The sequence below is a fragment of the Hydra vulgaris genome, chromosome 15 (assembly GCF_038396675.1).
Source record: "Hydra vulgaris chromosome 15, alternate assembly HydraT2T_AEP".
Lineage (NCBI taxonomy): Eukaryota > Metazoa > Cnidaria > Hydrozoa > Anthoathecata > Hydridae > Hydra > Hydra vulgaris.
Genome location: NC_088934.1, coordinates 3,044,831 through 3,068,585, shown reverse-complemented (window position 1 = coordinate 3,068,585; position 23,755 = coordinate 3,044,831). Strand labels below are relative to the sequence as shown.

Sequence of the window (23,755 nt, the reverse complement as noted above, 5' to 3'; positions counted from 1 at the left end):
GAGAGGATAAAAAAAAAATAAACTAGTTTTGGACTTTTCCCCTTCTCAAGGTGTAACTTAAGTACTGCATAAGTATTTTAAAGCCTCCACCCCCAACTCACCTCCAAATCTAATAGAATCTAACGTTGTTTCCCAAAGTTAAGACTCGATTAGATTTCTTGTTAAAAATAATAATCGTGTGACCATTTAACAATAAGCAAAAATACTAAGCAAGAATAAAGCATGCATTTAAAAAAATTTCAAGAAATAACTAATAGAGAATAATAACAATTATAAATTTCAGACAATAATTTACAATATAATCTACCTATAAAAAATGTTTAAAAATAACAAGCAAAAAATGCAAAAATGTAGAAAGATACAAAACAAATAAAAGAATAAAACAAAAAAACAACAAAAAAAAAAAATCGCAAACAAAAAAAAAAAGAAACAATAAATAACAATAAAAGATAGCAATATGTGAAATATGTAAAACAAAAAAGGAAAAAGTAAGATTAAATTAGATTAAAATATATATTTGTATATAATGAAATATGTATAAATAATTTTAGAGTTTTAATTCTACAAAATAAATATTTTTTTGAAATAAGATAAAATTTATATTAAATAGGGTGTGTCGAGAACAGCTACTCCGGCAGCAACTCCTCCGTCTTTTTGATCTTTGCTTTTTGTTCGCATTAAGTGGCCAGCTGGTTCATTATGCACAATCACACCGTCAACTCTGAAAATGCAAATACTCTGTGAAACAATTTCTTTTTTAAATTTTTCATTAAAAAAACTCACTGTATAAACTACTAAAAGTACATTATAACATTTAGCATAAAAAATATTTAAAAAATATTTTCTAAATAAATATCTAATTAAAATATTAAAAGTTTTACGCAATAAGCACTCCAAAGATGCCAAGTTCAGTTACTGTGTCTGTTAACTGCGCCCGATCAAAGTTTACGTGTACCATATAATTTTTTACTGAAGGAGGTTGAATACGCTCCATAAGAATATATTGACTTCTTTCAGTAGCCGTTACTCTTTTTAACTCATCAACCATATCGGAATCATACATATTGTTCCCTTGAAAATTTAAACTACCATGTTAGTTACATTAGAATTCTGATGGGGAATACAATACAAAAAAGTCATCGCATTTGATGCAATAAAACATATACCTCCTCCTTCTCTTTGAGGTTTTAAAACATAGTTGGATGGGTTACCAAGAGCCATTTCTGCAGCAGCATCGCCTTCTGAAGTCTGACAAATAAAAAATTGTAATAAAATATATGGCTAATATATATAAATAATAATCGTTCAAAAAATTAAATAAATATAACAATCAAAATGTATTACTAATATTAATGAATAAAATGTTTAACACATCATGTGTTTTGTGTTAACTGTCACACAGTAATGTTTTGAAACAATAGTGTATGGCAGATAAACATTTATTACACACAAACGTTTCAAGTTTAACTTAAAAACAAACATTTTTTTGTCAACCAGCACAAACTATTAGTATGCTGTTGACCAACTTAATCTCCTATTTTGTTTGTTGACTAGCACAATCTATTAGTCTGGTTGTTGACCAACTCAATCTATTAGTCTGGCTGTTGACCAGCACAATTTATCAGTTTGGTTGTTGACCAACTCAATCTATTAGTCTGGTTGTTGAACAACACAATTTATTAGTCTGGTTGTTGGCCAGCACAATCTAATAGTTTGTAGTTGGCCAGCACAATCTAATAGTTTGTAGTTGACCAACACAATCTATTACCATAGATCATCCAGGTTATATTTTAAAAATCTGGAAAAACTGTAACAGGCACAATCTCCGGAAAAAACCTGGAAAATATTTTCCCTTAGTTTCCTCTTAATTTTGTTCAATCAAACTAATAGATTGTGTTGTTGACCAGCACAATCTATTAGTTTGATTGGAGAAATTATTAGGTGCGAGAGTAAGTGTCAAAGCCAGCAATTATTTTTTTATTCTGTAAGGATATCTTTCGTCTAACTTTTAATAGTCAATTTTGAAAAAATCATAATATTCCTATAGATACTGTTGTTACCATCCCTAAAATCAAATGACTGCAGTTGTTGAAACCTGTTGCATCATAGTAAGGTTTTCGCTCTTTTTCAAAAATTAATATCAGAACTGTTTTGAATTAGAAATTGTCAAGAAATATCTTGTTCAATCATCTTGTTCAACCTACCAAAATTACTTTTTTTGTAACTTGTCACTTTAGCTGCAATCTACTAGATACACAATACATTTATCAAACTTTTTTTCCACATATTTCACATTACACAACTTTATTCACTCACTACTACATGCTGTCTTGATTTACAACATGTTTTCACAATTCACAACTTCATCATGTTCTCGTGATTCAGAACTTTATAATGCCATTAACATATTCAGACCAATTTTGACACTAATACTGATTTGGGCGCCAAATTTGTGCCCAAACCCTAGTACTTAACTAAAAATTTAACTTTTGCATAAGTTCTTTGCATTTTGGAAAGTAAAGGTATTATATAAAATACAGGTCAAAAATATATATAACATACTCTCTTTTTGATAAGTCAGTATAAATTGTAATTAAACTGCCCGCATGAAAAAAAAATTTACAATTGAACTGCAACAAACAAGTAAACTACAAAATACTGCAACAAACATGACTGAATATTGCACTAAACATAGCTAAATACTGCAATAAACATTGCAAAATTCATTGGAACATTATAAAAAGAAATAAAAAACCTCATCTAGAGAATATAAACCAGCAAAGGTTTTTCGGATTTTCTTAACCACTTCTGGATTGTTGACAAATCTTTCAACCATACCAGGTTTGGCAAAAACTTGTTGCACTTTTTTTGTTCCAATAAGATTTTCAGCCATTGATGGACATTTAGCTGCTGTTGATCTCTCAATCATTAGACGAGCTTCCCAACACTTTAAGAAAAAAGATTAATTGTTTAGATTAATGAAATACAAAACACAGATATTTATTGATAATTTAATAATGAAAATATAATACAATTTAGTTGGTCCCATTTTTATCTGCAAAAAAATGATCTCAGCAAAATTTTATTTACATTGAACAACTAAAATACCCCCACTGAAATTGAAAGAGAAAACCCTCACTGAAATTGAAGGACTAAAACCCAACTGAAATTGAAGAATTAATAGGGAAATATAAGATAATATTTGTAATTTTGTAGAAGAGTGAAATATTTAAAATTTCAAATTAAAATTTGTCTCCATATATAAAAAAGTTATTTTTATTTTATAAATATAAACAAATGAGGGTGAATAATAATTTAACTTAATGTAGATAAAAATGCTCGAATTATACTTCTATAAGTTTATTTTTTAGATTTAAAATAACACAAAATTCTTTAAGTTGTTTAACATGAAGGTTAAAAAATGGATTCATGTCAGAGTTTTCAGCAAGCAAAGATATTACTAGAGTCAATACAACAAATGATGAACATTTTTTATACAATATAAGAGATATTATTCTCTCAGCAAGCTTAAAGCAACTTAAAAGGCTGTCAGACATTGAAAAAAAAAAAGGCTGTCAGACATTGAAAAAAAAAAAAAGCTGTCAGACATTGAAAAAAAAAAAATTAAAAACAAGTCTGTGCAGTTAAAAAAAGAATTTTAAAAAATTGCTTTTACATCTTTTCGCTCCTAAACTTTTTGTCCCACAACTGCCAAAATGTAATATGCTGAATGAATGTAAAAACTTAGCTTTATATTGCAGCAGATGTTTAGTAAGTTTTACTAAATTTTTTTCTCTTAATTTTTCAAAACCTTGACTTGAACTTTAAGCCAAGCCACAATTCATTAACTTGACAATTCAAGTCACAATTAATTGACTTGACGGTTTAAGCTACAATCCATTGGATTGACAATTCAAGTTATAATTCATTGAATTGTCAACTCAAACCACAATTCATTGACTTGACAATTCAAGCCACAATTCATTGAACTGACAAGTCAAGTCCCAATTCACTGGCATCAAAGTCAAAGTTGAGTTACAAATCTTATCATGTCAGCTTCCAATAATAATAGAGATTCAAAATTTGGACGTTGCAAAATAACTTCAAAATAGAAAACTAATAACCAGCTCGAATTTTGAAAATATTTTCTGAGTTTTCCCAGATTTAAGGAATTTTTAAAAAAATTTTATGACTTTTTTAGGTTTTCACTGATTTTCTAAACTTTATAAGCGTAATAGTTTAATTTTTTTTTCTAGTTTTTTAAAATAATAATTAAAACACTTTATAAAAAGTTCAAAAAATAAATGACAATTTTTATTCAAAATTTTTGAAAACCTTTATCAAAACTTTTGATACTTTTTGATATAAAAAACTTGTTTAAACATTTCATGTGAATTTATTGCACAATTAACTTTTGTTTGAAAACTGAAAATTTATTTTTGCTTGAAACTTTTATTGAAAGTTTTAAAACTACTTTTGAAATTCTCTAAACTTTTCTTGAGTTATCTTTGAATAAAAAAGAACTGAATGTTATAGAAAATAATTTAGTAACTGTGTGGCATTTTATAATGGTTTATTAGTATTAGTAATGCAAGTTTTATGCAAGTTGATTTTTCCATAAAAATAAACTTTATTAAAGTAAAGTTTGTTTTCATGGAAATATTAAAATAATTTTAGTTGACAGAAAAAAAAATTTAGAAGATAACTAATTGCATATACAATATTGAAACTATGTTGCTATATTAGGGCTTTTGATGGTTGTCTAAAAGTTGTTTGAATAAAATTTTGCTGAGTGAATTCTTATTGATTGAAAATAGATATTTTCTAAATATAATCATGAATCATACGAGATTATCAGGTAAATGGCATTACAAATGACATCAGTGTCAATATACTGTAAAGGGTAATCTATTATGAAAGGTAATCTAGTTACAATACAATACTGACAATAAATTAATTGCTAAACATTAGTCATGAACCAACTAAAACTAAAATTTAAATTGAATTGTAACAAACCACATGTAATTTATAATTATGAATAATGTAACTCATTAAGTATAACTATTTACAATAAAACACAATATCACAACAAAACTTTAAAAATAAATATACTTCAGGACTTGTGTAGTCATTTGGTGTATATGTAGCACGAAAGTAAAACAATGCAACTTCATGACCTTCACTGTAATATTAAACTTGGATTAATATAAATTTGATTTTTTATAAAATAAAAGCAAAATATTAAAAATATTAAAAAAAAATTTTAAATTAATTTGAACCTTATTTTAAAGTTAGTAAAAAAAAAAAATTTAAACACTGAAAAAATAACTTCTTACACAAAGCAAGTCCTGTCATCATTTATTTTTCCGTATTTGTGTATTTGCTCCAGAGATCGAAATAGCACAGGAACATGTTTCTTGGCTCCTAGCTGCTGCACACTGAAACAATATATATATATATATATATATATATATATATATATATATATATATATATATATATATATATATATATTAGGGTGATGCAAAATTTTTAGGGTTAAAACTTTTGCATCACCCTACCAAGGGCAAACTTTAGGTTGTCCTCAAGTTTGCCCTTGTTCTATATGACAATAGTAATCATTGGGCAAAATTTAAAGTAAATTGGATAATATTTAGGGGTTTCCATATTTTGTCACATTTTTGGTGTAAGGTAATAAAAAATAATCATTCTACTATTTCATATATATCTTATACTGCTGGTCTAGGTGAGCAGTCTGACATCATACTGAAATATGACTGACAAATAGCTTGACTCGCAGTGGAGTGCTGCTACATCAGGGTTTGACATGGGGAAATAGTCTTTTCTTTCATTCTTTTTTTTTCTTCTATTTCTGAAAATTAATTTTTAGTTAATGTAACAAAAATATGGTAACAATTTGTTACATAAATATGCTATAGTAGATATACTTTAAGTTAATACTTGTATTTTTAAGTTAATACTATGTGGACTGTTGATGTTTATTGTTTAAAAACAATACTGCTAAATAAATATTCAGTACAGTATTTTTTGTACACTACGTACTATAAAATGCATTAGGCAATTATCTATTATTAACAGTCATCTTCATCAAGGCAGACTTTGATGCAACCGGAAATTCCTTCCGGTAAAGACTGACCAATTGAAGAAACTGCTTTTGGTTTTCATCTTTTGTAATGCTTAAGTTAACTATTGTTTGATTAATCTTCTTTCAGTTATTAGCAAGGTCTAAGTCTTTGATTAACAAATTTCTCAAATCCCATCTTGAGTCGTATAACTTAATGTCAGACAATCAATACAGTTTTCAACCCTCTTGCTCTACGGCTGACTTGCTAACTACTGTGACTGAAAGACTTTATCATGCATTAGATGGAGGCAGTGAGGCTAGGGCTATTGCTCTTGACATATCTAAAGCTTTCAATAAAGTTTGGCATGCTGGTCTTCCATAAAGGTTGCTTCATATCTTGCAAAACCTGGTATCTGGGAAAGTTTTTGAGATTATCAAACCAATTCTTTCTAATCACTTTATCAAAGTCATCCTCAAAGGCCAACACTCTTCTTCATTTTCAGTAACTTCTGAGGTACGCCAAAGTTCTATTCTTTGTCCTGTTTTGTTTCTTATCTATATTAATAAAAATCCAGATAGTCTTACATTTAAGGTCATTTATTTTAAAGTCTTTACATTTATTTATTTAATTTAAGTTCTTACATTTACTTTATTCGCTGATGACTAAACTTTATACTCCTGTCTTAACAAGAAGTCTTCTCTTTTAGATTGTTTAGAACAGGCAGCTAATCTTGAATCTGATCTCACCTCTGTAACAGATTGGGACTTACAGTGGCTTGTGAATTTTCAACTCCAACAAAACTTATTTACTACAAAAAGCTATAGCAATACTGTCGACATTCCTATATTGACGAATGGCAACCCTCTCACTGAGTTTTCTTAGATTATCATTCACTGCTGAACTCTTATATAAATCATATATACCATCGGTTGCTAAATTAGCATCTGCTAAGGTTGCTTCTTTTCATTGTGGTCGTCATTATCTTACTCCTGATTCCATTCTCTACCTCTACAAATCTCTTATTCCCTGTATGAAATACTGTTGTCATATTTGGGCTGGTTTTTCTAATGATGGTCTTTCACTTCTAGACAAGATCCAAAAACTCATTCTAAACATAGTTACACCTGCTTTATCTGTCAAGTAGAGTCTCTCTCCCATCAAAATACAAATACTAACATGGTCGCTACTGAAAGGAGTTATCATCTCTAGCATCATCAAACAAAATTCATTCTTGCTTGCTCGTCATTCAGCAAAGTTTTCCATTTTCTCTAATCTTTATGTTTTCCTAAATTATACAACCTACATCTTTTTAAGCCCTCTGTCAACAATTCTTTGCTCTTTAACACTAGTCTTTGTTTTAGAGTAACTTCCATTTTAACAGTGATTACTTGCCTTGTTGGGAATGAATCAGAATAAAATAGTAAAAAAGTGAACGAGATTTAGCATATGCTGCTAGAACAGGTACAATAATATTTACAATGCTCCATCGCAACATTGTTTTTAACATATTTTTATGTTATTGTTTAAAAAAAGTACATCATAAGAGGAGCCAGCCTATCTATGGCAACCAGATATTCCATACAGGGATAAAATTTTATTAGATTCAGACATAAAAATAAAATTTTTTATCAGCATAAAAAAAAAATAAATAAATATGTTGTCATTCAAGAAATTGTTGTCGATGTCAAAAAAAAGCTTGAGTTTTAGTACATCAGTTTAAAAATGTAGATTTAAAGTTAACAGCCTGAATAAAAAAAAAAAATTTTTTCAAGATAAGAATATCTAATTGCGTCATCAGCAAACTAAGCCTATTTAAAGAACTAATGCTCTCAGACAGAGCAGATAAGAAGCAATATGGAAACTAGGATGAAACCCCAGAAAACTAATGAGTTTATTAGAACTATACCCTTCTTTCTTTTTAATAAACTAGAAACAACTTTTATAATGTGATCAGAGAAAATTTTAAAATATTTTGACTTAATAACTTTGAAACCTTGTACAATGTATGCTGTATTGTAAGATTTCTAGCTCATGTTCATTTACTTAGCATATATTTGAAAAAAGATATCAAAATTAAATTTTAAATAAGGCTAATATAGCAGCAACATTAAACTATACATGAGAGTAACATTTAAACACTGTTAAATTTCAAAAAATAGCAAAATAAAAAGAACATTAAATTTGAGATGAAGGAATTAAGTTGATAATTTGTTATAGTAATTTTAGTTTAAAAAAAATTAATTTTTATCTTATTTATTATTCATTATGTTACCTTTCTTGAAAATTATACTCTAAAAGTCTTTGATCAAATCGATTTCTTTCGCCATTTTGAACAACAAAAATCACAACAGAGCTAAAAGGAAAAATAAGTATTCTAAAAATTAAAGCTTAACTTTATAGAAATTGAAAACTTAACTTTTTAGTCTAGAAAGTGAGAAATTAAAAACTAATTATTAATAAGTTATTACACATTTTTATAAAATTCACAAATGATTGCTAACCATAGCATCACTAACCATTACATATATTTCATGATCTCATGAACCATTACATATATTTCATGATGAAATTTTCGGTAGTGGTGTAGTGGTAGGGCACTCGCTTCATAAGCGAGAGGTTCCGAGTTCGATCCCCATCACGTCCCTGGTGGTATTGCGCTCAACTTGTTTCTCCGCGCAGCGGCCTTGCTCGTCAAGTTTTGTGTTTCGGAGTTATAGAGTTGAGAGAGGGTTATAACCACAATTAAGTAGCCTCCTCGCCTGTAGTGGCCTTCTGGGCCTTGGGGAGGTGAATTGACAAAAAAAAAAAAATCTCATTTCTCAAAATACTTAATCAATTAAATGACTTTAACAACATTTTATACATAATTATACCCATTACATGTTAATTATTTAATGTATTAAAAAATTAATGTATATACTTTTTTATTAGTGTGTAAAAGAATGCAATCCAAACTAAACAGATTTCAGATTCATATTTTTTGAGGAACTAAGCTTGGAACTGGTTCTTTTTAAATTAATGGAATGAGGAAAGTGAACAAATTTTTTTTATTGAGGAACACAAACAAATAAGTAATTAAAGATTGTATTTAGATACAGTTTAAAACTTTGTGTTTGGATAAAATTTAAAAATTAGTGCATGTGGTCAACTGAATTGTTTCTGCTTTATATAAGATTTATACAATCTATAAAAACAAAACAAGTAACTATGGTAACTGAACAAATAACTTGCTCTCTCCTTTACTATTTTTATGAAAAATGAAACTAAATTTGTACCTCTGTTATTGTAGCAACTTAAAACATAACAAACTGTGATTTTACTCTATTATAAGACCGTTCAAGTTAGTACTATATTATTTGATTTTGAAAACTTGACCACAGCTGTTAAGATAATTTGAAAATTTGTATACATTTTATAAATGCACTGAAAATTATCATAACTTAAATATGAAGAAACTTGAAGAAAAAAAAATTGTAAAATAAGCAAATAAATCTTCTTAAAAAAAATAAAATAATAAGAATTCAAATAAAACTAAAACAAAAAAAAAACAAAAAAAAATTAAAACTAAAATAAATAATAAACATATAAGATTATTTAAATTATGGAATAAATAAATTTGAACCGTTTATCATTACTAATGTTGCTACAATATGTTAACGAGATTTTACTGTATAAATTTCATGTCATTGATTATACGCTTGCGTTGTTAGAACAGATTTCCATATTGCCATTTCCTTATTAAAATCTGACAGAAAAGCTAAAGCAATTATTTACAGGATAAACAAAAAAACAGTTTCATGTTTTAATTAAATTGTTTTATGTTTTAAGTTGCTACAATAACAGAGGTACAAATTTAGTTTCATTTTTCATAAAAAATTGTAAAGGAGGGAGCAAGCTATTTGTTCAGTTACCATAGTTACCACAACATTTTAAATATAACCCTAATTATATAAAGTGTAGCTAAACAAGATGTTGAGAAAATGTTAGAGATTTCAAAAACTAATATGAGGAAACTTTATAAAATATATTAAGAAACTTTATAGAAATATTAAGAAACTTTATAGAAAAGCAAATGTGTTTATCAAAATGACTAAACAAAATATGTCAAAAATTTATTGATAGCTTATGATATAGTATGATGATAGCTCATGTTATTATTATTATAGCTAAAAATATTTTTTCAAACTTTCATAAACATCACCAAATAAAAGATATAATGGATTTCTGTAAAATACAAAGATTCACAAATCAATTAATTCAATTCAAGAAATTAAATATTATGAATATTGTGAAGTAATGATTCTGCCTGCCCAATCTTTGAACAACAATCTTTTAACAACAAGAAGAATTGATGTTCATGGGTATTTATTCCCCACATTTTATGATTTTATAAAGAATTAACTATTTTGCAACAACAACAACAAAAAAATTAACTTTTGTAAACATTGGCATCATGTCTGTTACTGTTTTAAATTATTAGGACTCGTTGGTGTCAAATGTTTTACAGCAGAAACCTAGTTTAAATCTTTGTTAATATGGATAAAAGTTACTCAGTATGAAATTAAATCTTCTTCACGTATAGCAATTACAGATACATCTAAAGAAATCAGATACATCTAAAAGTTTTTAACAATAGATCTTTTGCATTTACCAGTAGATAGCAACTTAACAATCAGTGTTAGAAACTTAGTTACCAGTGGATAGCAACTTAATAACAAGTTCTGGTGTTGACTTTAAAATGAAAAAAAGACAATAAGTGCACTAGATGAGCATCTAATTTCAACAGAATGATGGCTGAAAAAACTATATTTGAAAGTTTTACTGAAACAAAATGAGGATGGCATTTAAAACTATATTTCTCATTATTTCTTTTAACTTATTTTCGGAATTTTTATTTTTGAATAACATTTTATAATGTTCATACATCCGAGCTGAAATTAATATACTTATAGGTGATATGATGAAGTTAATTAAATAATCTTAATTAATTGACTTATTAATTAAGGTGTATAAAGTGAAGGTAAATAAGTAAGAGACCAGCAGAACACCAGGAATATTATAAGAATATTTAAAACAAAAAAAAAATCTAATGAAACAAGTTAAAAGCTTTGCTCTAAGCTTAATAATAAATTTGCTCCCATTTGTCATTAAAGTGGCATATGTAATTTGTAAACAAACAATAGTTAAAAAAAAGCTTAATTAAATAATCTCAATTAATTAATTAACTTATTAATTAATTAAGGTATATAAAGTAAAGGTACATAAACAAAAGGCCAGCTCACCTTATTTAAAAAGGAGCTTGAAGCAAGTTTGTTTTTAAATAAGGAGACCAAATCTGGAAAAAGTTTTATATTATGAATTGAACTGGGAATGAAAGAATATCCATTTTAAATAAGAACTTTCTAAACACTTCTATTATAATTAGTTACTATTAGAACAGTAAATAGAAGATACAACATAAATACAAAATTGTTTTGTATTTATATTTATGTATAATATTATACATATATTAATACAAGTGTTATACCATTAGTATAACACAATAATTGTAATTAGTTTATAATAGTAACATTTGCAGATGTAAATACAAATGCAATATTATTTTAAAATTTATAAGATTCAAACGTACTCTTCTTTGTCATAGATCTTCCATAGCTTTGCCATTCCTTTTCCAAGATTCTTTATTGCAGAATTAGTTGCAACCTTTTAAAAATTCAAATAATCAAAATTGCCTTAAACAAGCATTGTAATCAAAATAGTTTGCATAACCAGGCATAAGTCAACCCAATAAATAATAAAAGTATTATTATTAATAATAGTAATAGAAATATTAATAAAAAAAGCACGAAGAAAAAAAAAGGATTAATGAAGATAACATTATTAAAACTAGAGTGTTAAAAATATATATATTCTTATAGTATATTATTAGTTATTATAAATAAATAAAAATATAAACATAAATAATATAATTAGTTACTATTGCAACATATATACTAAAATAATGTTAAATAATATGTACCTGATCTTTTTTGAATGGAGCACTCTCACCCATCACATCACACATATACCTATAAACATGTAATCATTGGAATAATAAATAACCGATACACAAATGCATTATACTACCATCATGATATATTATGATGCTATCATAATATATCATGATGTATCATAATATATCATGATAAATTATACTCATATACCAAGATAGCAAATTATAAAACAACAAAATACCTGTGTAATTTTTCTACAAAAGTACCAAGACCACCAAACGAAGCAGCAATCATGTTCATCTCAATCTGTTTTATGTCATAAAGACGCTTATTTTCATCAGGGTTCTTCAGCTCATTTATCATATAGTCAGACCGAGTTATATTGAAGACATATTTCTAAACAGACCAAATTATATTGAAGATATTTCTAAATTTATATTAAAGACCTATTTTTAAATTTATATTGAAGACATAATTCTAAATTTATATTGAAAACATATTTTTAGACTTATATTGAAAACATATTTCTAAACAGACCAAATTATATTGAAGATATTTCTAAATTTATATTGAAGACATATTTTTAGATTTATATTGAAGACATATTTTTAGATTTATATTGAAGACATATTTTTAGATTTATATTGAAGACATATTTTTAGATTTATATTGAAAACATATTTCTAAATTTATATTGAAGATATAATTCTAAATTTATATTGAAGACATATTTTTAGATTTATATTGAAAACATATTTCTAAATTTATAGCAATATCTACTAGATCTAGCAATATCTACTAGATACATAGTTGTATCATATCTTTAGCAGTTAGTTTGATAACTACAATTTAAAATATTTAATTTTAAAATATTCAAGTCACATAATAAAGTTCATCAAGTAATTTTTTAAAGTTCAACATTGATCTGATAAGTTTGACATTCTAATTGTCTATTGTTCTTGAAAATGTATATTTGATTGAGGATATATTTACGGACACTTCCAGCTGGTTGTGTAGGTCGACAAAAGTTCCTTAAGGAAGATACCATATTAGACTGATAAATATTATTATCACATTTAAAAAAGATAATGAAGTCTCTTCTTTCTTCTTATGGATATTAAGCTTAGTCTTTTTATTCTTTTCTCATAAAGCAGCTCTGAATAGCCTGGAATTTGTTTTCTTACTTTATGCTGTAGTCTTTCGATAAAAATAATATAATTTTCTTTAAAAATAGATTTCAAATAGAAAATGCATATTCAAGATGAGGCCAAATGTATAACAATTTAACTATATCAGCGTTTTAAAATGTCAAGGGACAGCTTCAAAATACGTTTAATAGGAATGTTCAAATTTTAGAGCAGGTGCTCAAAACTTTGTGTTTATCCAATAATTTTTTGTAAAACTTGTAAAATAATTTCTATTAAGCTGATTATCTTATTTATATCATTTTTACAGTAAACTTGAGTAACAGCATCAAATTACTGTAAGGTTTTGTTACTGTCTTGAAAAAATACAGATTGAAAAAAGGCGTTCAACAAATTAGAAATATCTAGAAGATTATCACTTATTGTACCATTGGAAACCTTGGAGCACAAATTCCTTCCTTATACTTTTGTTTGCTGTTCACATGAGCATAAAATATCTTAGGATCAGATTTGGAACTTTTATCTAAGTCATATTCAAATTGTTTCTAGGCAATTTGAATATGACATTTTGTTATAATTTGTGATTATTTCTACCTGATGCAATGAACTTTGACCTTTTGACTTTAAAATGAAAAAAAGACAATAATTGTCTTTTTTTCATAAGTTTCTTTATATCAGATGTAACCCATGTTTGTCGCGGTTGTCCATATTTTTTTGACCATGGAATAGACTTATTACAGGCCACCATATTTAATTCTAAAAATTAATCATTGGGATATCAATCATTGATATCCCAAAATAACGCTTTCCGATTAATTGAATTCAAATATTTTATCATTTTGATATAGTTACCTTTTTTTAGATATAAAACTTTTTTATATAAAATAGTAATAACATAAAGAAAAAATAAATTTTTAATCATGCTATTAGTATTTACTAAATAGTTCCATGTCAAAATTATGTCTGCATTAGCAATCATCCTAAAGAAGGGTGCAAGTTCAGAAACAATACTATATTAAAAACTTTATTAACATTTGAATTTGAAGTTAACAAAATATATTTAACTGATGTTTTTCGTCTCCTTGTCAGTAACATATCAAGCCTCACTCTACCAGTTTTTCCATCTATTACTAGCTTTTCTAACTGTTTCTGTTGTCATTTCCATAATAACAATTCATCTCAGGTTACTAAACTTCATACTTTATATTAGAAGTTAAGTTCTAGATACTTTAGGAAAATCTTTTACAATGTAATTAACAATGACAAGTCTAACACTCTCTCATACAAAAGTCTGATTTTATCACCTCTGGCTAAGATAAGGCTGAACTTTTATGCAAAAAACTTAAAAAAAATTACTGACTACACTCTTCCTAGTAGCACACACTGAAGCACAACTAAGAAGTTAACGCACTGTCCAATCACTTCTGTTTTTGTTGGTAAAGTTACTTCTCACCTAAATTCTTCTACAGCTTGTAGTACGAAAACATTCCTGTCACAGTCTTACAAAGTGTTCTGTTTGAAACAGTGTTTTTCTTACAAAAGCGCTTTTCAGAACTCTCTTTAATTCTATCTAAAATTTTTAAAAAGTTTTTAACAAGAAATTATTATTATTTTTTAAAAATGGCATAAGTGCTTCCAATTTTTAAAAACTGGAGATCCTCTGACCCCTCTAACCAAAACTTTTCTTTTTTATTATCTTTGAGTATTTAATCAACAAATATCTAATATCTCATCTTGAGTCAAAAAAATTTACTTTCTGACAATCAATATGGATTTTGATCCACTTGTTCTTCAGCTGACTTGTTACTGTTACAGCAGAAAGATTTTATCATGGATTAGATTAGGGCTGTTGGACTTTTGACATATCAAAAACTTTTGATAAAGTCAGGCATGCTAATGTTCTTTATAAGCTTGCTTCATATGGTGTATCTGGAAGAGTTTTTGGGACTACTGAATCATTCATTTTATCTGCAGCATTAAAGTTGATAAACTAAACTCCCCTTATTCCTTGATGGACTAAACTCTCCTTGTTTCTAGCAACTTCTGGGTTACTATGAAGTTCCATCCTTAATCCTCTATTGTTCCTCACCAATATCTTCCTGATAATCTTGCCTAAGTGGCTTTATTATTTTATTTTCTGATGACACAACTTTACACTCTAGTCTTGACTAAGTGTCATCCCTTTTTGATTACTTAGAACAGGTAGCTGATCTTGTATCTTTCAACAATCAAATCATTTTCTATCCAAACAAAATCAAAACTGGAAAATTTGATGCCTTTTGGGCAACTTGCCACTCAGATCTAAAGTTTTATTTTCATTTTGTATACTTTGTGGAGTAAAGTCACTATCATTACAGTAATTGTTCACCCCATAATAAACTTATTCATTGTTAACAGTAAGTTTCAAAACACGTTGATTGCTACAGTAACCAGTTTTATACATTATACCAAACATATATTGTTTATTGATAACTTCAAAATTGTTTCTTAATTTTTAATAATTATTGTATAAGAAGCAGCTCTAGTAGATTGTTGTAAAATTTGAATTGAACTAAAAAAACATGAAGTCTATAAAATGCAGTATATTTTTAAAATAATATTTTGTTTTTAAGTTGACTTTAGTGGTTATTTAAGTATGCAACAGAAAATACTTTTGCTTTGCTACTAAAAATAATATGCAACTTTTGCTCTGCTACTAAAGATAATATGCAACTTTTGCTCTGCTACTAAAGATATGAATCTTTTTACTTTTAAATCCAAAACAAAATTTTTTTTTTCTAAACATTTTATTCCTAATGTAAGGTTTTTTAGTTACAATAAAAACTAGTAGAGAGTGATTTTATCATTAAGACATTGTTTTATTAATTAAATTGTGCATCAGATAAGATGAACAAGGTTTTCTGGAATAAAAATCAAGATAACAACACAGAAAGTGGAGTTTGAGGACATTCTATACCCCACAAGGTTGCAGTGATGAAAGAGATTGACACTCTTAAGAAAATGCTCCACCTTGTGTTTTCTCAGAAAATTAGAAACTAATAACTTAAATAATAGCCAACCATTATTGCATTATTTTGAAAGGAAATGGCTATATATTATACTCAAAAATTATTTGCAATTATTTGCCATTTCAAATTGATTTAAGGTGTTTCACCACTAAAAAAACTTTTTCAAATTTTATTATTTTTAATTAAATTATGTTATATTATGAGTAATAAGAGATGGAAAAAAGTTTTGCAACAATTTTTTCCGAAAATTACAAAAACATGGTTAAAAGGTTGTAAAATGTGTTGTTTTGAACCTAATTTTGAAAAATGATAACTAAAAAACTACTAGAAACTAGAGCTTCATATTTAGTAAAATATTTTATATGCTTAAAACGAAGGGCCTGAATGAAAATTAATGCCAAAACTCGTGATAAAAATTGTAATTTTTGATTTTATTTTGGAAAAACATCAAAAATTGGAGAGTCAGCTGATGAAATGAAACAGAAAAAATTTAATAACTCATGAAGTACTTTGTTTTTGACATCAGTTTTAGTTCAGGCCCTTTATCCTTATATGTAGAACAAACCCTGAAAATTTGAAGCAAAAGCCTCATCTCATTTATAAGCTATGATTTTACAAAAATTACAAATTTGTTTGAAAAAAAACAAAAAAAACAGTTTGTAACAGGTTGTACTGCCTGCAAAAAATTTTTTAAATCAAGCTATTAACATAAATTCTATATCTAAAGATTGTTTGCAAAATGCTTTTGTGTACAACTTTTAACTTTTCTTATAATTTTCAATTTAACAACGTTTGATTAAAATAATAAATAATATAAAGAAAGTTGTTTATATTTAAATTTTAAATAAAATTTAGTAAATAATTATTATTATTATCTACTTAACAGCTACTGTTGATTAACTGATAAACTGGTACTATGCAACACATTACTTGCACAAATTATTTTAAATTTGTTGGAAAAAAAATAAGTTTTCAAAATATTGATTTCTACTGATACAACAAAATATTTCTTTTTAGAAAAAACTTTTGACAAAGAAGACAATTTATTGCCTACTGTTTTACTTTTTTTTTTTTAAATAACAAAAAATTATTTTGTGATAACATCGAATTTTATTGCAAAAATAAGCAACTAAATTTTTTAACATTTGTTTTCAAATATATTTATTTTTAAATAGACTCAACGTAAACACTATTTAAATGAAAAGTTACTTAAAAATTATAACAAAAACAGGCAAAAGCAAAGCATAAAACTTAAAAAATAAAAAATAAAGATGAGCTTTATTGTTTTGAACTTTGCAAGACAAAAAGCTTTCAAGACAAGAAGCTTTGGAAAACACTATCGCAAGATTGGAATATTATTTCAATTGCAAGTTAATACCTCAAAAAATTTTAGGTACAGAAGAATAATAATAATAAAAAAGAAGAATGACAAAAAAAATCAATCATTTTTCTATAAATATTAAAAAAAGAGTTCTCGTTAAGGTTGATTTCTATATATCTAAATTGTTTCAATATTTAAAAAAAAAATTTTTGTCCATAAAATCTTTATCATAAGAACTTATTGTAAAGCTACAGAAGAATAAAATTTCCTTGAACTCACTTCATTGAAAAACTACAGAAGAATAAAACTCACTTCCTTGAAAAACTAAGAAGAGTTCAACAGAGGGGTACAGCTTCCAAAAACATCACTATTGCATCAAACATCAAATTATTTTTTGAGAAAAAATTATTAGAAATATTTTTAACTACTTTATAAATAACATTTTATAACTAGATTTAATACCTGTTTAATTCCTTCTTTTCTGACTTGATCATAGATTTCAAACTGTTTCCTGGTAAACTCATCATGCACAATGACACTGTGTAAAAAAAAATAAAAGAATTTTTTACATCATTAGGAAGTAAGTTGCTGAGAATTTTTAAAGAAATTCTGACAGGTGAATGTTTTTAAAAGACTTTCTGACAGTTAAATGTTTTAATTTTATTATTACAGTGTATTTTTTATTTTTAAAGTTCACTTCAAAGTGAGTTGCCTTCTTTATTACTAAAGAACCTCAGCTACCCACAAACACTTTTTAAAATGATAAAATAAATGATGCTGATATACTGATACTAAAATAGCCATTTGCAGAAGCTTCAGATTATATATCAATTAAAGATTTGAGCTATTTAAATATGAAGTACTTTAAATACAGCAAAAATAAAATAATGATTCACTTATTTATTACATTTCCTTTTTCTTTTTTTTCCTGAAGAACTGTCACTATTAAAGTTTGGAAACATTTTAAAACTTAAAGTGTGCAAAATATAAATAATATATTAAGACACTGCATGCCTAAATTGCATGCAGTGTCTTAATATAAAAGTAATATAAGAAGTCCTCTAAATGATGTCTGTAAATAGAGGAGGAGAGTATCGTGAAAAATTTTAGAATAATTGATAATGGGGAGTGTTGAGACCAAAAAAACATCAAAAAAAACTTTAGTCTTATGTTGTTTTTGGTCTCATGTTAAAACCAAAAAATTTTTTAAGGTTATATTTACAAATACACCATATTATACATTTATATAGAAACAGAATGAATACCTTTTTAAAGCATCATAAATAAATTCATGATCACAACTGGCTTTGTAAACCAACTCTTGCAGATCAGCTTGTACAGAAAAAGCTTCTTCATAAAGATACCTAGGAAATGGTGAAGGAAACAACATAAATGGGGCATAGTTAAGCAATTTTCTGTCATTATTATTTCGCATGATCATTCCATGAAGAGTAACCCAATCTTTAGCTGTGTCTGCAAGTTCATTAATTTCAGCTTCATCAAGTTTAAGATTTTCATAAATATCCATTTTAGTATTTTTTTAAACCTTGCTGACAAATTGATTAAACCTAAAACAAAAACTGTTTCCTTATAAAAAAAAGCATAAAGATAATTTCACTTTTTGACTTGTCTTAATACATAAAAAATAGGGATGCATTTTACAACATTATCTGAAGGAATACACTTATCAGTTCACTAATAAATAAACTAAAAAAACTAAATAATCTTAAATGAGGTGATTTAAAATAGTGGAATGACAAATTAAAAATAAGCTTTAAAACATTTAAAATGGATCAAAACAATATTATGTTTGGTTACCATGTCACTCTATTTTGCGATTAAGAATTTGTACCCCAAAAAAAATTCATGTTATAAAATTTACTAATGCAATATAACTCCTGCACAAAATTTATATCTGTACTAGAAATTTAAAGAATGAGAGACTAACAAACTATTTTGTAGGTGGATAAGGGAAGAGGGTATAAGGGATTTACAGGGGATTCGAGGTTGTTGAACCTATTATTTTTTGTAATTTTATTAAGAATAACAACAAAAATCATTATTGTTATAGTTATTATTATCATATGAATTATAAAACAAATAATTATTAATTATCATTAAAACTATTTACTTAATTTTTACTTGTTGTATCTATATTGTAGAAACTTCTTAAAACAAATAATATAAAAGAAAATATAAAAAAAGTATTTTTTACAACTAATTATTCAAAGAAATTATTATAATAAACATAATATAGAAATTACTTTATTACAGCAAAAAATCGAATATATCATAAGCTACTGTGAACTACAGGTACATAACTTTTACAATCTTTTCTACGCTGAAGCAAGCTTTATATTTATCATCGATATTGTTTGATTCAAAATATGAAGTAACTTTTTTAGTTTATCTCTGCGTTGTTATATGTTTTTGAATTATGCGTTTGAATAATAAAATAAACTTGATTTAACATTTGCAAGCAGCTGTGTGAATTACTAGAGTGCATTCATTTTTATTGGTGTCTATTAATTGTTTTTATAAACGAAAAGGTAAACTGGAATTTGAAATATGTGTAAAAAAAAGAAAAATCAAAGATTTGACATTATTTGGAAACACGTGCCCAACTCCCGACGCAAATAGTGTTTTATTTGAAACTGTGTCAGCGCTTTTTTGTTAAAATTGCAGTGTTAAGAAAATGTGGCGTTGTTCTCCCCGTTGACAAAAATTATCTTATCGCAAAAATGAGCAATTAAGTTTAAACAATCAGGCGAGGGTCAAGAGCATAACATAACAGTAGAGAGTCAGAAGTAAGAGTAACAAACAAACAAACAAAAGAATGACAAAAAAATCAATCGTTTTACTATAAGTATTGGGAAAAGAGTTTTCGTTTTTATCATGCAACATGCTAAAGCAATTCTGCATTGCTTTTTGGATAATTTTCTTTTGCCTCAATTTCTATAGTTTGCCTCTCTTCTTTATTCCTTTTCTTCTATCTCTGTAGTTTGCCCCCTCTTCTCTATTCTTTACCTTCTGTTTCTGCATTCTCTCTCTCTTTTTTTTTTTTTTTGATAAGCAAAATTCATTTAAATTTAAATGTAAATCTGATTTTTTTTTAGTAGCAGTTTTTATATTTTTTATTAGATTTTTACTTTAACGTGAGATTAGCAAAATACATTTATTAGATTTAATATTTTTACTTTAACGTGAGATTAGCAAATCACATTTATTAGATTTAATATTTTTACTTTAACGTGAGATTAGCAAAACACATTTATTAGATTTAATATTTTTACTTTAACGTGAGATTAGCAAAATACATTTATTAGATTTAATGTTTTTACTTTAACGTGAGATTAGCAAAACACATTTATTAGATTTAATGTTTTTACTTTAACGTGAGATTAGCAAAACACATTTATTAGATTTAATATTTTTACTTTAACGTGAGATTAGCAAAATACATTTATTAGATTTAATATTTTTACTTTAACGTGAGATTAGCAAATCACATTTATTAGATTTAATATTTTTACTTTAACGTGAGATTAGCAAAACACATTTATTAGATTTAATATTTTTACTTTAACGTGAGATTAGCAAAACACATTTATTAGATTTAATATTTTTACTTTGACGTGAGATTAGCAAAACACATTTATTAGATTTAATATTTTTACTTTGACGTGAGATTAGCAAATCACATTTATTAGATTTAATATTTTTACTTTAACGTGAGATTAGCAAAACACATTTAGACGATATTGATATAAAGTATAAAAATATTAAGAACTAAGCAAAATTAGGAAATACAATCACAAATTGTAATTTTATGCAATGTAAAAAAACAGCTATATAAAATGTAGTGAAACTATATTAATAGAGAAAATTGTATTGACTTTAAAATAAAATTATGCATAATTCAAACTTTGTGAGAACTTATATTTAACAGAACAAAACTGTAAGAAATAATATTCAACAGAACAGAAGTGTAAGAATTTATATTAAACAATGCTTATTCACTATCTTAGTTTAAAAAAAATATGGTTGCATTTTTCATAACCAATTAATTAAGAAAATGACCACAGTTTATCAGGTTTATTATCATAATCAACAATATTTGAGGTTTGTTTTCTATTTATTTGACCAATTTGCATCATTTTTGCACCTTACCAAAGTTACCGCTAGGGATTCTTTTTCTCAAATATGTTGAATTAATCAGTTTCTTACAATATAAAATTCTAAAGCAATACCAAATAAACGGAATTAAATTCTTTTTATTGTTATAGTAGTGATGGTTGCTTTGTGTTTAAAAAGTATTCACACAAAGCAACTATCGTTTTTACTACTCTCTAAATAAAATTTTTTTTTTTTTTTGTTTAACAAAAAAAAAATTCAAAGTATAAAATAAAAATAAAATTGAAACTTAAATTATGTTACACAAAATCGGCGTTTATCCATTGGCGATCTAAAATAAGCCAATCGGTTAATCGATTAACCGAACATTAATCGACCGAACATGAATAGAACAGGACTTGTGGACCAATATAAATCAACAAATGTTATATATTATAACATTAAAGTTTAATAAGCCGTATGAAACCATTTTATCTCATCTTATGATCAAAATAATTTTTTTAACTTATTTGATTGAAATAAACTAATTATTATTTCAATGAAAATATATACAACATTTATCTCTAATATATTTACATTAATAATGCTTTAACGAATGTTACATTAGTAATGTTTTTTATATTAATGTTTTTAATATTTTAAATGTTTATTTATACAATTAAAAAAGGCCTATTCTTTGAACAAATGATGAATATATGAGATATGGCTTTACTTACATGCTTAAATAAACCTATAGTTTGATATTTGTTATAAAGTATGAGAAAATGACTCTATAAAACCCATAATGCTAGCTACTCACTTAAATAAGTGGTATCTGATCTTTGAACACAAGATAATAATTTTTTTACAAGATAATTTAAATCACTGCGAAGATTAAATTATCATTAGACATAATCAAAATAAATTTTTATATTTATATTTGAAGAATAAGGTAGATCTTTATCAAATATTACAATTAAACGAAGGCTAGAAAAAGGAACAAAGAAAATGTTACTAATAAAATTAAAGAATCAACATATTTTTCTATTTAATTGAATGAGTTCATAAATGTAAGTTCAATGCCACAATTATTTGTATTTTGTTGGTTTGATTTATAATAACAAATTCAAGGAAAAATTTAGCTTACTATGATAATGCTATCAGCATTATGGAAATTTTTTGAATACAAACTTATTCCCATCACTCAACCATGCCCGTAGACCATAGTTTAGGGGTTGGCCAGACTCTTGGCGGCCGTAAGATGAGTATTATTAAGCTAATATTTTTTCTTTCTCTGGAGATCCCATATGATCCTTGAGTTGGAGAGATTTTGGATTGACTTACTGGTAGACTTACTGGTAGACTAAGATTACTACAAAGCAATTCATTTAAACCTAACAGTTTTACTGAATTTTCTAGTCATAATTATATCTAAGGTATATTCATTTTTTTAAATTATGTTTATGTTTAAGGTGTACCACTTATTTATTCTTTAGACACCATTACATCGTTCTCCAGTTTTTTCTTCATTTACGTAATTACCGTCAAATACATTTCCAAAATAAGCTAGTTTTATATACCTTATTTAGGAGTTTATTTGTTCAAATAGAAAACCTGAGTTCAATTTTGAATTTCTCACCATCATTATAAAAATTATAAATTGTAAGTTATAAATTATAAATAAATAAAAAGTTATAAATCTTAAGTTATAAATTATAAATAAAAAATATACAGTGTTGGCCAAAAGTCTTGGAACAAAACATTTAACGACCAAAAAAATTTATTTTTGATCTAAAGTATAAATTTTGAAAGTTTGATGCTCTTGTTTTTACATAGCAATATGTTTATAGTTACATATTTGTATATTGCGCAATTTATTATCGTTTTTTATTATTCATAAGCAATTTATCAGCTATATTATGCCAGAACTTTCACCTAAAAAAAGAGGAATTATTGATGCATTATATGAAAAAGGTTTAGTTCAAAGAGAAATATCTGAAAAGCTTGGTTGTTCATTATCATTTGTAAGTAGAACTTTAAAAAGGTATAAAGAAGAGCCCCAATTAAATTTTACTTCAAAGATGAGATC

At 26.2% G+C, this 23,755-nt stretch overlaps 1 protein-coding gene across 1 annotated transcript; it reads right to left on the bottom strand.

The window, feature by feature from the left end:
- Positions 1 to 254: 254 nt before the first annotated feature.
- LOC136072092 (glutathione synthetase-like) lies at positions 255 to 20,092 on the bottom strand. The gene is made up of 13 exons (XM_065820355.1): positions 19,818 to 20,092; positions 18,819 to 19,121; positions 18,016 to 18,091; positions 12,321 to 12,475; positions 12,106 to 12,154; positions 11,716 to 11,789; positions 8,359 to 8,439; positions 5,337 to 5,438; positions 5,113 to 5,182; positions 2,756 to 2,947; positions 1,167 to 1,248; positions 882 to 1,071; positions 255 to 721 (listed from the first exon to the last, which is right to left on the bottom strand). Exons 2-13 carry the CDS (start codon positions 19,079 to 19,081, stop codon positions 598 to 600), a joined length of 1,458 nt encoding a protein of 485 aa, XP_065676427.1. The 5' UTR covers positions 19,082 to 19,121; positions 19,818 to 20,092; the 3' UTR covers positions 255 to 597.
- Positions 20,093 to 23,755: the final 3,663 nt, after the last annotated feature.